At 36.4% G+C, this 15,472-nt stretch overlaps 1 protein-coding gene across 16 annotated transcripts in view; it reads right to left on the reverse strand.

The window, feature by feature from the left end:
- The window catches only part of RP1 (RP1 axonemal microtubule associated), a 357,833-nt gene that overhangs the window by 295,036 nt on the left and 47,325 nt on the right, over positions 1 to 15,472 (reverse strand). Inside the window, exon 4 of one of the 16 annotated variants that reach the window (XM_082719221.1) lies at positions 9,316 to 15,352. The exons of the other annotated variants lie outside the window; for them this stretch is intronic. Within the exon in view, the coding sequence (XP_082575347.1) occupies positions 9,705 to 15,352 (5,648 nt within the window). The 3' untranslated portion in view covers positions 9,316 to 9,704. Of the gene's footprint in view, positions 1 to 9,315; positions 15,353 to 15,472 lie in introns of those variants that run through there. 16 annotated transcript variants of the gene reach the window in all.

Genomic DNA, 15,472 nt, shown 5'->3' on the forward strand with positions numbered 1-15,472 from the left:
TCTACACATTTAATGCAATTCCTATCAAAGTACCATCCATCTTTTTCAAAGAAATGGAACAAATAATGCTAAAATTTATATGGAACCAGAAAAGACCTCGAATAGCCAAAGGGATATTGAAAAAGAAAGCCAACGTTGGTGGCATCACAATTCCGGACTTCAAGCTCTATTACAAAGCTGTCATCATCAAGACAGCATGGTACTGGCACAAAAACAGACACATAGATCAATGGAACAGAATAGAGAGCCCAGAAATAGACCCTCAAATCTATGGTCAACTCATCTTCGACAAAGCAGGAAAGAATGTCCAATGGAAAAAAGACAGCCTCTTCAATAAATGGTGCTGGGAAAATTGGACAGCCACATGTAGAAAAATGAAATTGGACCATTTCCTTACACCACACACAAAAATAGACTCAAAATGGATGAAGGACCTCAATGTGCGAAAGGAATCCATCAAAATCCTTGAGGAGAACACAGGCAGCAACCTCTTCGACCTCTGCTGCAGCAACATCTTCCTAGGAACAACGCAAAAGGCAAGGGAAGCAAGGGAAAAAATGAACTATTGGGATTTCATCAAGATCAAAAGCTTTTGCACAGCAAAGGAAACAGTTAACAAAATCAAAAGACAACTGACAGAATGGGAGAAGATATTTGCAAACGACATATCAGATAAAGGACTAGTGTCCAGAATCTATAAAGAACTTAGCAAACTCAACACCCAAAGAACAAATAACCCAATCAAGAAATGGGCAGAGGACATGAACAGACTTTTCTGCAAAGAAGACATCCAGATGGCCAACAGACACATGAAAAAGTGCTCCATATCACTCGGCATCAGGGAAATACAAATCAAAACCACAATGAGATATCACCTCACACCAGTCAGAATGGCTAAAATCAACAAGTCAGGAAATGACAGATGCTGGCGAGGATGTGGAGTTAGGGGAACCCTCCTACACTGTTGGTGGGAATGCAAGCTGGTGCAGCCACTCTGGAAAACAGCATGGAGGTTCCTCAGAATGTTGAAAATAGAACTTCCCTATGACCCAGCAATTGCACTATTGGGTATTTACCCTAAAGATACAAACGTCGTGATCCAAAGGGGCACATGCACCCGAATGTTTATAGCAGCAATGTCCACAATAGCCAAACTATGGAAAGAACCTAGATGTCCATCCACAGATGAATGGATCAAGAAGATGTGGTATATATACACAATGGAATACTATGCAGCCATCAAAAGAAATGAAGTCTTGCCATTTGCGACAACATGGATGGAACTAGAGCGTATCATGCTTAGCGAAATAAGTCAAGCAGAGAAAGACAACTATCATATGATCTCCCTGATATGAGGAAGTGGTGATGCAACATGGAGGCTTAAGTGGGTAGGAGAAGAATAAATGAAACAAGATGGGATTGGGAGGGAGACAAACCATAAGTGACTCTTAATCTCACAAAACAAACTGAGGGTTGCTAGGGGGAGGGGGTTTGGGAGAAGGGGGTGGGATTATGGACATTGGGGAGGGTATGTGCTTTGGTGAGTGCTGTGAAGTGTGTAAACCTGGTGATTCACAGACCTGTACCCCTGGGGATAAAAATATATGTTTATAAAAAATAAAAAGTTAAAAAAAAAAAAAAAAGAACAAATTATAGTAGAGAATTTCCCTAATATGGCAAAGGAAATAAGCATCAAAATCCAGGAGGCACAGAGAATCATACTTGAAATCAATAAAAATAGATCCACCCCCCATCATCTAATAATAAAACTTCAAAGTCTTAGTGAGAAAGAGAAAATCCTAAAAGCAGCTCAGGAGGAGAGGTCTGTAACATACAATGGTAGAAATATTAGATCGGCAGCACACTTATCCACAGAGACATGGCAGGCCAGAAAGGACTGTTATGATACATTCAGAGCACTAAACGAGAAAAATATGCAGCCAAGAATACTATATCCAGCTAGGTATTGTTTAAAATAGAAAGAGAGATAAAAAGCTTAGAGGACAAACAAAAATTAAAAGAATTTGCAAACACCAAACTAGCCCCACAGGAAATATTAAAAGGGGCCCTCTAAGCAAAGAGAGAGCCTAAAAGTAACAGACCAAAAAAGAAAAGAGACAATATACAGTAAGAATCACCTTACAGTCAATACAATGGCACTAAATTCATATCTTTCAGTAGTTAAACCCTGAATGTAAAAGGGCTAAATGCCCCAGTCAAAAGATATAGGGTATCAGAATGAACAAAAACAACATCCATTGATATACTATCTACAAGAAACTAATTTTAGACTCAAAGACACCTCCAGATTTAAAGTGAGGTGCTGAAAACAATTTGACATGCTAATGGAAATCAAAAGAAATCTGGGGGTAGATTTTAAGCCAAAGACTATAATAAGAGATGAGAAAAGACACTATATCATACTTAAACGGTTGTCCAACAAGAAGATCTAACCATTTTAATCAACTACATCCCTATCATAGTAGCAGCCAATTATATAAACCAATTAATAAAAAAAATCAAAGAATCCATCAACAAATACAATAGTAGAGGACTTTAACACCCCCCCTCACTGAAATGGACAGATCATGCAAGAAAAGATCAACAAGGAAATAAAGGCTTTAAATGACACACTGGACCAGATGGACATCACAGATATATTCAGGACATTCCATCCCAAAGCAACAGAATACACATTCTTTTCTATAGCACATGGAACATTCCCCAGAATAGATCACATCCTGGATTACAAATAAGGCCTTAACCCATACCAAGAGATTAGGATCATTCCCTGCATATTTTCAGACCATACAAATGATCTGAAACTAGAACTCAATTACAAGAGGAAAGTTGGAAAGAACTCAAATACATGGAGGTTAAAGAGCATTCTATTAAAGAATGCATGGGACTTCTAGGAAATTAAAAAAGAATTTAAAAATTCATGGAAACAAATGAAAATGAAAACACAACACAACTGTTCAAAATCTTTGGGACACAGCAAAGGCAGTCCTGAGAGAAAAGTATATAGCAATACAAGCCTTTCTCAAGAAACAGGAATGGTCACAAGTATACAACATAACCCTTCTCCTAGAGGAGTTGGAGAAAGAACAGGAAAAATTCTAAATCCAACAGGAGAAGAGAAATAATAAAGATCAGAGCAGGTATCAATGAAGTAGAAACCAAAAGAACAGTAGAACAAATCAATGAAACTAGGAGCTGGTTCTTTGAAAGAATTAATAAGATTGATAAACCCCTGGCCAGACTTATCAAAAAGAAAAGAGAAAAGACCCAAATAAATAAAATCATGAATGAAAGAGGAAAGATCACAGCCAGCACCAAAAAAAATACAAACAATTATAAAAACATATTATGAACAACTATATGCCAGCAAATTTGACAATCTGGAAGAAATGGATGCATTTATAGAGACATAAAAACTACCAAAACTGAACCAGGAAGAAATAGAAAACCTGAACAGACCCATAACCAGTATGGAAATTGAAGCAGACATCAAAAATCTCCCAACAAATAAAAGCCCAGGGCCAGATGACCTCCTAGGGAATTCTACCAAACATTTAAAGAAGAATTAAAACCTATTCTCCTGAAACTGTTCCAAAAAATAGAAATGGAAGGAAAACTTCCAAATTCACCTTATGAGACCAGAATTACCTTTTTCCCAAAACCAAAGACCCCATCAAAAAGGAGAATTACAGACCAATATTCTTGATGAATACAGATGCAAAAATTATCATCAAAATACTAGCCAATAAGAACCAACAGTACATTAAGAGAATTATTCACCACGATCAAGTGGGATTTATTCCTGGGCTGCAAGGTGTGTTCAACTTTTGCATATCAATCAATGTGATACAATACATTAATAAAAGAAAGGACGAGAACGACATGATACTCTCAATAGGTGCTGGAAAAACATTTGACAAAGTACAGCATCCTTTCTTGATCAAAACTCTTCAAAATGTAGGGATAGAGGGTACATACCTCAATATCATCAAAGCTGTTTATGAAAAACCCACAGCAAGTATCTTTCTCAATGGGGAAAACCTGAGAGCTTTCCCCTAAGGTCAGGAACATGGCAGCACTGTCCACTATCACCACTGCTATTCAACATAGTACTAGAAGTCCTAGCCTCAGCAATCAGACAAAAAAAAAAGTGTCAGGATATAAAATCAATGCACAGAAATCAGTTGCATTTCTATACACTAACAAGACAGAAGAAGGAGAAATTAAGGAGTTGATCCCATTTATCATTGCACCCAAAACCATAAGATACCTAAGAATAAAACTAACCAAAGAGGCAAAGAATCTGTACTCAGAAAACTATAAAGTACTCATGAAAGAAATTGAGGAAGACACAAAGAAATGGAAATACATTCCATGCTCATGGACTGGAAGAACAAATATTGTGAAAATGTCTATGCTACCTAAAGCAATCTACTCATTTAACACAATCCTTATCAAAATACCATCACTTTTTTTCAAAGAAACAGAACATATAACCCTAAAATTTATATGGAACCAGAAAAGATCCTGAGTAGCCAGAATAATGTTTAAAAAGAAATCCAAAGTTGGTGGCATCACAATTCCAGATCTCAAGCTCTATTACAAAGCTGTCATCATCAAGACAGTATGTTACTGGCACAAAAACTGACATACAAATCAATGGAACAGATTAGAGAGCCCAGAAATAGACCCTCAACTTTGTGGTCAGCTAATCTTGACAAAGCAGGAAAGAATGTCCAATGGAAAAAGGACAGTCTCTTCAACAAATGATGTTGGGAAAATTGGACAGCCACATGCAGAAGAATGAAACTGGACCATTTCCTTATACTACACACAAAAATAGACTCAAAATGAATGAATAACCTCAATGTGAGATGGTAATCCATTAAGATCCATGAGGAGAACATAGGCAGTCACTTCTTTGACCTCAGCCACAGCAACTTCTTCCTAGAAACATCGCCAAAGGCAAGAGATGCAAGGGCAAAAATGAACTATTGTTACTTCATCAAGATCAAAAGCTTTTTCACAGCAAAGGAAACAGTCAACAAAACCAAAAGACAACTGGCAGAATGGGAGAAGAGATTCACAGATGACATAGCAGATAAAGTGCTAGTATCCAAAATCTATACAGAACTTATCAAACTCCACACCCAAAGAACAAATACTCCAATCAAGAAAGGGGCAGAAGACATGAACAGATACTTCTGCAAAGAGGACATGCAGATGGCCAACAGACACATGAAAAACTGTTCCACATTACTTGGCTTCAGGGAAATACACATCAAAACCACATTGAGATGCCATCTCACACCAGTCAGAATGGCTAAAATGAACAAGTCAGGAAATGACAGATGCTGGGGAGGATGCGGAGAAAGGGGAACTCTCCTACACTGTTGGTGAGAATGCAAGCTGGTGAAGCCACTCTAGAAAACAGTATGGAGGTTCCTCAAAAAGTTGAAAATAGAGCTACCCTATGACCCAGCAATCACACTACTTGGTATTCACACTAAAGATAAAAATGTAGTGATTCACAGGGGAACATGCACCCAAATTTTTTTTAGCAGCAATGTCCACAATAGCCAAACTACATAAAGAACCTAGATGTCCATCAACAGATGAATGCATAAAAGAAGTGGCATATACATACAATGGAATACTATGCAGCCAACGAAGGAAATGAAATCTTGCCATTTTCAATGACATAGATGGAACTAGAGAATATTATGCTAAGCGAAATAAGACAATCAAAGAAAGACAATTATAATATAATCTCTCTGATTTGAGAGGCAGAGTGGGGGTTTTCAGGGAGAGGTAAGGAAAAAATAAACAAGTTGGGATCAGGATGGTTGAAAAACCATGAGACTTTTAATGTCAGGGAACAAACTGAGGGTTGCTGGGGAGTGGTGGGGTAGGGATTTGGTGGCTGGGTTATGGACATTGGGGAGGGTATGTGCTATGATGAGTGCTGTGAAATGTGTAAGCCTGATGATTCAGAGACCTGTATCCCTGGGCCAAATAATATATTATATGTTAATACAATAAATAAATAAAAATAAAACTACATTGAGATACCACCTTATACCAGTTAGAATGCCAATTAACAAGACAGTAAACAACAAGTGTTGGAGAGGATGTGGAGAAAGGGGAACCCTCTTACACTGTTGGTGGGAATGCAAGTTGGTGCAGCCATTTTGGAAAACAATGTGGAAATTCCTTAAGAAACTAAAAATAGAGCTACCCTATCACCCTACAATTGCTCTATTGGGTATTTACCCCAAATACATAGATGTAGTGAAAAGAAGGGCCATATGCACCCCAACATTCATAGCAGCAATGGCCACAATCTTTAAACATGGAAAGAGCCAAGATGCCCTTCAAAAGACAAATGGATAAAGAAAATATGGTCAATATATACATTGGAATATTATGCCTCCATCAGAAAGGATGAATAGCCAACTTTTGTATCAACATGGATAGGACTGGAGGAGATTATGTTGAGTAATCAAGTAAGTCAAGCAAATAGAGTCAATTATTCTATGGTTTCACTTACTTGTGGAGCATGAGGAATAACATGGAGGACAATAGGAGAAGGAAAGGAAAAGTGAATTGGGGGAAATCAGAGAGGGAGATGAAGCATGAGAGACTGTGGACTCTGAGAAACAAACTAAGGGTCTTGGAGAGAAGGGGGCTGGGAGGTTAGGTGAGCCTGGTGGTGGGTATTAAGGAGGGCACGTATTGCATGGAGCATGAACTGTGGTGCATAAACAATGAAACTTGAAACACTGAAAAAATAAAAATAAGTGAAAAAATCTTTCAAAGAACTTTTAAATGATTGAAATATTGCTTCATAAAATACTAAAAACTTAGTTATATCGGTCAGCATCTTTGCATAACTCCCCATATGTATTTGAAGATAATAAAGGGTAACCATTCAACACATATTTACTAGGTGCTAACCATGTCCCAAGTAATATGCTAGCATTGGAATAGAAAGATGATATAAGATGTGAATCCAAATCTCAGAATCCAATCCATATGAACCCATTCATCTTAAATAAGTACATTACACAGTCATGAATTAATAATTCACATGTCACTCTCAATTTATGTTTCCCAATATCACCTGGGCCACCTAGCAGTGTTATTGTATTAATGTAACATATGTATTATAATTGCTAAAAAAAAATTATATGCTACATGCCACACTTTCCTATAAGCTCCTGGCTGTTGTGATTTCCCCAACCTCCTTGATATATCTAAATATCATTCTCTTTTCAAATTAATTTCCTTCTCTCTCTTCTCTGTGGAGAACACTAATTTTTTGAATTTTTAAAAATATATAGAATATAAATATAAGTACAAACATACCTAGAAAATTTTAGAGGGAGAGATAGAAACAGATGAAGGACAGAGAGAGAAGGAGAGAATTTCATTTTATTTAATTTATTTAATCATTTAATTAATTTAGTCTCACAATCCTGAGGTCATCACCTGAGTTGAAATCAAGAGTCAGACACTTAACTGACCTTGTCATGCAGGTGCCCAGGTTTTTAAATATTTTATCACTTTTTCCTCACACAAAAAGAATAAGGTGTAATAAAAATAACACTGAGTTTCAAGCACAAAGGTCTGATTTCAAATTCTGACTGTGGTACTATGCACCACTGATGAAAGTACTTTACCTCCCTTCCTTTAAAAAGAGAGAATAGGAAAGCCAAATGCACAGTACCTTTATGAGGAAGGATTACATTTAATAGATCTGTAAGACTACCACAGACCTATTATAAAGTAGGCACAAAATTAATTCCCCCTTTCCTCTTATTTCTTCATAATTTTAGCCCTTTATTTCAACAAAACTCTCACTGGTCATTATAGACGTTTACATAACATGGCAAACTATTTTTCAATGAGAAAAGCATATCACTTAATGTAGAAAAAGCATACTCTACATAGAGGTAAGTCTTCATCTGGTGAAATAAATAGCAACTCATAATTTATGAATTTATGACTCGTGCTAAACTGTAGCCAAAGGTGTTTTTTTACGTGATTAGTTACCTTTAGTTAATACCATATTTAAGTTGTTTTAGTACCTCCATATATGGCTCCAAAAAAACATTAACTGTTCTACTTTAAGTTCTTTCCAGACAAGAGATATAGACTTCAATGTTTTATGTGTTTCTATACCATCAATATAGTCTGTAAGATAGTCATGAAGTAGAAGGAATCTTAAAATGTTCCCTGGATAAATCCCAGGCAAAATACCACAAGTATTCAAAAAAGGCAATTTACAGTCTAATCAAATTTATTTATCTTTCTAGGTAATATGTATTTCTTTATATCTAATTAAATTTTTTCAATGAAGTTTGTGGGAGGCCACAATAAGGCTTGAGAGGAGGACCAAACCAGGCCCTGACTTGTGCCTCCTTTAAAGTCCAAATAACCTAACAGAGGTTTAGGACAGAAAAGTTGAGTAGCACTGAGAAAGGGTCTGTGCTATGTGTTGTGCACTCGCCTACGTGACTTCCCACATGCTTGCTAAACAAATGAGAACAATTCGGTTGGAGTCAAAAGTTCGTTGCTGGTCCTTGCTGCCCCAGTACTGCTCATAAATTACTTTCAGGTTTGCCATATCAAATACAGAACAATTGTATTGGCATCAGCCATTTGGCATCACGAGGTCTGCTTATAGTTAAATGTGAAAATTCTTATTGTTTAACTAGACACAGGTGTATTGCTTTTCCTATCACTATATATATGGCCTTAATGCTTTGAATAAACTTAGCACTGTTGGACATCCTCCTCAGTGCTCCTCCTGCCCCCATCTCTTTGTCTCTTAACTTCTTTTCTTCATCCTCTTACCCTCATGTTCCTGGTCGATTTGTCACGCCAGCCACGATAGAAGTTGAACATAAAAAAATATGTCAAGTTCCTCTTCACAACAATTCTTCAATTTTGAGAATTTTAAATTTTAAATTTTTGTTCCCAAGTTAAATGATTCCATGCTCTTCACAGAGCATGCCTTAAGTTTTTCCTTTTTTTTTTTTTCCTGACCTATTTGGATTTCTTGACATTTTATTGCTGTTTAAAGAGTACGATTTCTAGGCAAAGTACTAGAGAGGGAGCATAGTAGTAAAGCATTTTTTTTTTTTAAATCATGACGGAAAATGGATCTTGTCCCTTGGAAATGCTTATTGAGTTTATTGGATAGATGTTCTGAGGAAACTAGAGTCAAAACATTTGGAACAAATTAAAATTAAAGTTAAAGTTAAAATTAATAAATGATATACACTTTGAGACTATGTCTATTCCATTTATTCATCAGTACACATTTTGTTTTAAAGTGAACAACATAAAAAGAGAGAGAAAAAGATAGAATTCCTGTCCTTAGGGCTTTTATGATGTCCTAAAAAAAAAATCACAATTCTAGGAAAATTACATATATTCGGGAAAAAAATACAGAAATTTCAAAAGTAAGAGAATAAAAACTGAGTCTTTAGTTTTTGGAAAAATGAAGATCAGCAGAATAATGAAAGTCAAATCAAATTATCCACATACAAACTTTCTAGAAGAAGCTCATTTTAAAGTGTGAAATTTTTTAGAAGTTAGTCTATATCCATCCCATGTGTTTCACCTCATTATGAGGAAAAAACACATTGATTTAAAAAGGTTTACTGATATTAATATTATAAATCTTGTTCATCACTGTTTTCAATATCAAATTGGCTTTCTTCTTCCCAAAAAAAAAGGTTTTCATCCTCAAATATATAAAATATTTCTAATACATTGCTATTGCTAATATTTAAGGATGTCTCAACTTGGTAAAATAGGCAGGTTTGATCCTGCATTTCAAAAGAGAAATGATAGTTGTTGTTTTCTCTTACTACTTGGTTGAGATTTGTTAATGAATTCTGAAATCTGTAATTTAGTAAGTTGTTATTCTCATCAACTACTTCAAAGATTTCATTTGTCTTATTGGTGCCACCCTGTGTATTTGAATTCACATCATCCACAACCAACAATGATATGTGCAAGAAATTCACACAAAACTTCTTCTTTAAATATGATTGAAATTTCTTTAAATTGTTTTCTTCCTTTAAGCTCATGGAGTTAATTCCTCTTAATTTTCTTAATTTTCTTTTATCTATCAAGTCAAATGTATTATTAAAATAAAGCTGATCAACTGTATCATCACTGGCATTATCAATAAATGTTTTTCTACCCCTTACTTTTTTGTTCTCATCTCTGAACATGGTCTTATCTGACTGCAGTAAATGTGGGTGTATTTTCATCCATAAATGGAGACCCAAGAAATTTTCAAAATCAGAATCTTTGCAATATACAAATCCTCGGTCTTCCTCATTTATAGGTTTGATGGTAACAGTTAGTATAGGGCAATGCTGGCCACAAATAGCATAGAGCTTATCCAGAGAGTCACCTTCCTGAAGTGCACCACGAATTACATTATTAATAGGCAATGGCTGGTTTTTAATAGTATCATCAGAGACAGGATGGACTTTGTTACCAGCAGACGTAAAAACCTGAGTGACTGATGTGCATACTCTTCCTGACTTATGACTAGCCTTCTCTTCTGCATGATGATCTGGCATTATCTCCTTGGCAGAAGTTTTATTTTGAACATCTAGCAAATCCTCACCAAAAGGCTCAGAGTCACTACAATGAGGCATGTTAAAATAACTGCATTTTAGTTCAAGGGGTTGAGTCAGTTCTTCCAGTTCTGAAGAGGATAGCTCAGCCATGTTTGGGCCTGGAGCCAAATTTCCAAAATGTGAATATGGCACCTCATTGCCGTTATTAAGTAGAGTATCCACTGATGTGGTATCTTCATTGCCATATAAGCCAGAATTTTCAGGAGATGATAATCTTAACAAGTGATTTTCTTTCAGGAGCCATTTTCCTTTATCAATCACTACCCCTTCCTCTATATCTCTAACAATTCTTTTATGATTATTTTGTTTTGTACCATGTCCTATGTCTCCCTCGTGATAACTGGCCCTCACATCACATTTATCTTGATCTTCTTCTGGAAATTTCTGTAACATAGATGAACTACTAGAGACCTGTTCAGAAGACCCAAATGACTGACCTTCAGAATCATAAAGACCATCTTTCCTAGCCCACTGAAATTCCATAGAGTTATAAGGACAAACCTGAGATCTGTGCACAGACCCAGAAAAAAAAGATGGTTTAATAACTTCTCCTTTCCCATAAAGCTTTTCTACTGTCCTTTTAACAAATCCTTTATTGTATTTTTTTTCTTCAGCAATCTCCTCACAACCACCACTGGGGCCATCACTGGATGTTTTATATGGCTGCTCACTCTCACTGTCTAGTCTAAATTCTGACCCATCAGAAGTCACTGGTCTTGTGAAACAGTTTTTAAAATCAAGAGAGGACTCTGAATAACTTCCAATTTCCATATGTTTCACCATCATTTTTACTCTCATTTTACTTTCTCCTTCATTGAGCTCCCTTTCAACATTTTGCTTAGAATCATAGCAAAACACTAAACATGGTGGTGTTGCTGACCTCCTACTGATTGCCTTGCAAATTACATCATTTCTTTTTTCTTCTTCTGTAATATTCCCACTGGAGACTTCTATCAATTCTGAATTTTTACTAGCCTCTAACTCTTTTTGGATCAATTCTTCAGTGGCTGGCTCTCCTGCATTTACCTTTGTATGAAAGAGATTAGTGTCCTGGTTTTCTAATTCTTCAAATGATTCCAGTTCTGAAATGTTTCTTTCACTTGATGTCATGCTACTGGTTATTGAGCCTGGTTCTTCAGAAGTCTTCGAGTCTTCCTTATCAGAAGATGTAGATGCATTTTTACCCTGAAATTTCTTTAATGAAAAAATTTTAAATTCAGCCTCAGAACTATGTTCCTTATCAAATTCTGGTTCAGTTTCATTTATGGGAAAGCCACAGTGATTTAAACTGTTGGTATTTTGATGTGACATCAATATATTAAAGCCATGCTTGCACCCAGGGTCTGCCAAAATATTTATATCTTTCTGAACTTCAACAATCCTTTCTAATTCTTTAGTCAATTCCAAATTATCAGCACATGTGTTTTCTTTGGAATTTAAAAAGTTACTGGTATTGCAGGCTTTTTGGGGAATATAGGTCTCATCAACTGGGCAAGTTGTCTCATAACTATGGTTTTCATCATGAGTACAAGCTTTATGGGAAGACAGAGCATCAGTAAGTGAACAGACCTCTCCTAGGAAACAAGCCTTATTTATGGAGGTCTGATCAGTGGTAGAGCCATCACTAGGGCAAAAATTGTCACTGAGGTTACAAATCTCTTTTGGAGGATAGGTCTTATTCACAGTGCACATCTTACATGAAGAACAAGTCAACTCTGAAACACAGACTTCAGGGCCACAGCCCTCACTGCCAGAGAAGCCTCCATGTAAAAAGGATATTTTCTGTGTTTTTTCATTTTCAATACACTTAGGAACTCTCTGAATGTTGAATGTGGAACAATTTGCAGAAAGTCCTCCTGAAACTATATCATGTTCTCCCTCAGTGAGTCCAAAGTGATTTGTGGTTGATTCCATTAAATTGGCAACAGCAGCCTTCAAATCATCAGCTTCCTCTGTGATGGCAGTATGCTTTAGAATCTCCAATAATCCACGTATTTCTGAAGCTCTATTGCTAGTCTTGTGAGCATCACCTTGGCAGAAGTTAGTTATACTTCCCTTTAAGGTCAGCACCAGAAGCCAAGCTAGAAGGACATTAGTATATGATTTATATATTGGGGAAGGGAAAGGAACATCTTCAAGTGAACCTGGCATTTGAATAATTCCATTCTGAGTCTTATGAATACTAGGAACTAAAGCTTGCAATTGGCGAAGCAGCAAGACTGGTAAAAGGTCTTTTGGAGTGTCTTCTTCCATAAGATCTACTTGAATAGCAGCTTCTATGCCGCGCCTTTTTGTAGCTAGGTTTATTTCTTCATAAATAAGGCTTACCTCTGGTCCTAATTTTTCAGCACATACCTGGATTTTAGTATTATGATCACTGATAGCTGACTGTGACAAAGCACAATTTTCATGCAAGGGAAACAAGCAAGCATCATTCAGAGATTCATCCTCATTCTCACCCAGATCTTTGGAAAGGTTGTCACTATTATCTTTGTCAAAAGATTTACCTATCCTTTTGCCTAGATTTTCTGTCAAACTGGCACTTTTAGTTATGTGTTTATTTCTTTCCCTAACAAAATTATTTCCTTTTCCAGAACTTGTGTGTGAATTAGTTCTTACAAAACCATTGCTGTTACAACTTACCACATTCCTTTCCTTTTTGTATGTTGGAGCTGATTTTCTAGGTTGCAAAGATGAATGTGGATTTATGCTCTGCAACCATCTCTGTATATAATTTTGAACTGAATGATGGCTAATATCCTCAGGCAAAACAGCTTTTCTTAAAGAAGCTAAGGATTTTGCCCTGGTTGTAACATGTTTACTTATAGCAGTACCTGATTTCAACTTATCCCCTTTTTGTTTTTTCTGAGTTTTTAAAGTTATGTGTGAATTATTAACTTTCGAAACTAAACTTTTCTTGGTCATTCCTCTCAAATACCAAGATGCTATTTCTGCTTGAGCCTGTGGTCCACAAACAGCACTGGGTTTTTGCTCAAGGAAGTTAAACAGATAAAATAAATTTTGATCTTCAAAATTATTTTTGCAACACCAAAGCTCATTATGGGGAAATACTTTATTGTCTTGACCAATTTCTCTTTTTGTAGATCCTCCTAAACTTACTGGTCTGGACTTCCTTTTTGCTAAAAGTCCTTGAAACTTCCTAGGATTCTGAAGAGCATTTAATTTATTTACATGGAAATTCTTGGAATTCATGGGATTGAGATTACTTTTGGAACAACAATAATTTGATTCAATTACCATATCACTTATGTGGCGGTCTTCCTCACACAGTATTCCCTCTTTAAGGGAACTGTCTGAATCCCTCAATATGATTCCCTGTGCAATTCTACCTCTTGTGTTCATTTTTTCACTCCTACTAAGAATTCTTTGGGTTGCAATCTTCCCATCCTGATAACTGGAATTTATCGTTTGTTGCTGAGATTTCATCTTCTTTTTGCTGGCAACAGATGATGAACTCTGCTTTTCATTTGCTGGAAATTTTGTTACACCACACTGAGCAAACTCATTAATCACTCTGTCAATTCTTATGGTGGCAGTGGAAGGCCCTACTGAAGCTGGGGTCTCAGAAATAGTTCTGTCAGCTCCACAGTTGTTACTTAAAGAATGAGTCATATCTGCTAAAGCAGGACTGCATCTGTCACTGGTGTTACCACAAGGTCTTAATTTTTTGATACTACTTTTGTTGTCTGATGTTACACTATCAACTATACCTTCCTCCACAATTGAGTTTTCTGATAAAGTCTGCAGTAAGCCATTATTATGAGACATCTCTAACATCTTCTGACTTGTTATTTCTACAATACCAGCACGTATTGCACCTGACTTGAGCAGCTTGCTTTCCTTTTTTCTTTCTAAAGATGACTCCATCTGTTCAATGTTATCGATCTGAACAAGCACTGGTTTGTTAGATACTGATGACATTTTACTGCAAGAATGTGTGAACATATGATACTCAGATTTGTTTTCCCCATCTTCCTTCTCTTCACTATAGATCATTTCCTCTTGAACTTCAGTTTCAGATACTAAGGTCACACTCCCCCTCACAGATTTCTTTTGTCTCACTCTCCTTGGTCCAGGTGTAGGGGGTCTATAAAAATGATGCTTTGCTTGATCCTTGGTCTCCTGGTTGGTGTTTGTGTCCATAGCAGCATTCTGCCAACTAGCAGAAGGGCAAGTTTCAGTCTCTTGATCTGTCATTTGAGTATTTATGTCCTCTGCCAAACTGCCCTCTTGATTATTGTCTTTCTCCAGAGATGAGACATCTGCAGACAATGAGCATGCTGCAATTTTTAAACCAGAAAACCGATCATCTGTTCTTCCTGGAAAACCACCTACCTCACTCTTTTCATTGTTATGAGAAAGACTAGCTCTACTGACAGTGGTCCATTTTATGGTTTCCTCCTGTTTTATCTTAAATCGAACTTTCATCTCAACTGTCATGGTACCATCTTGATTAAAAATAATCGATTTCTCAATATCATCTTCAGAAGGATATATCAATAAATTCTGAGAATCATTTTTTTCTAAGGCCAAGTAATTTTCAGAAGCAAAAGACTGTTCTGAGTAGCAATCATTATTATGCATTTTGTCAGAAGAAACAGAATAAATCTGGGACTTTGGGCTTGAAGGCACATGTGTCTTCACTTTCAAGATTTTGAGAGTAAAAGATGCCCCACATCAAAACGTAGAAAATAGAGAAGTTATAAATATCCAATAGAAGAGGCAGCAAAGAAAGAAAAGGAAAAAGTTAGTATGAAAATTTC

The sequence above is a fragment of the Mustela nivalis genome (genome assembly GCF_964662115.1).
Source record: "Mustela nivalis genome assembly, chromosome: 2".
Classification (NCBI taxonomy): domain Eukaryota; kingdom Metazoa; phylum Chordata; class Mammalia; order Carnivora; family Mustelidae; genus Mustela; species Mustela nivalis.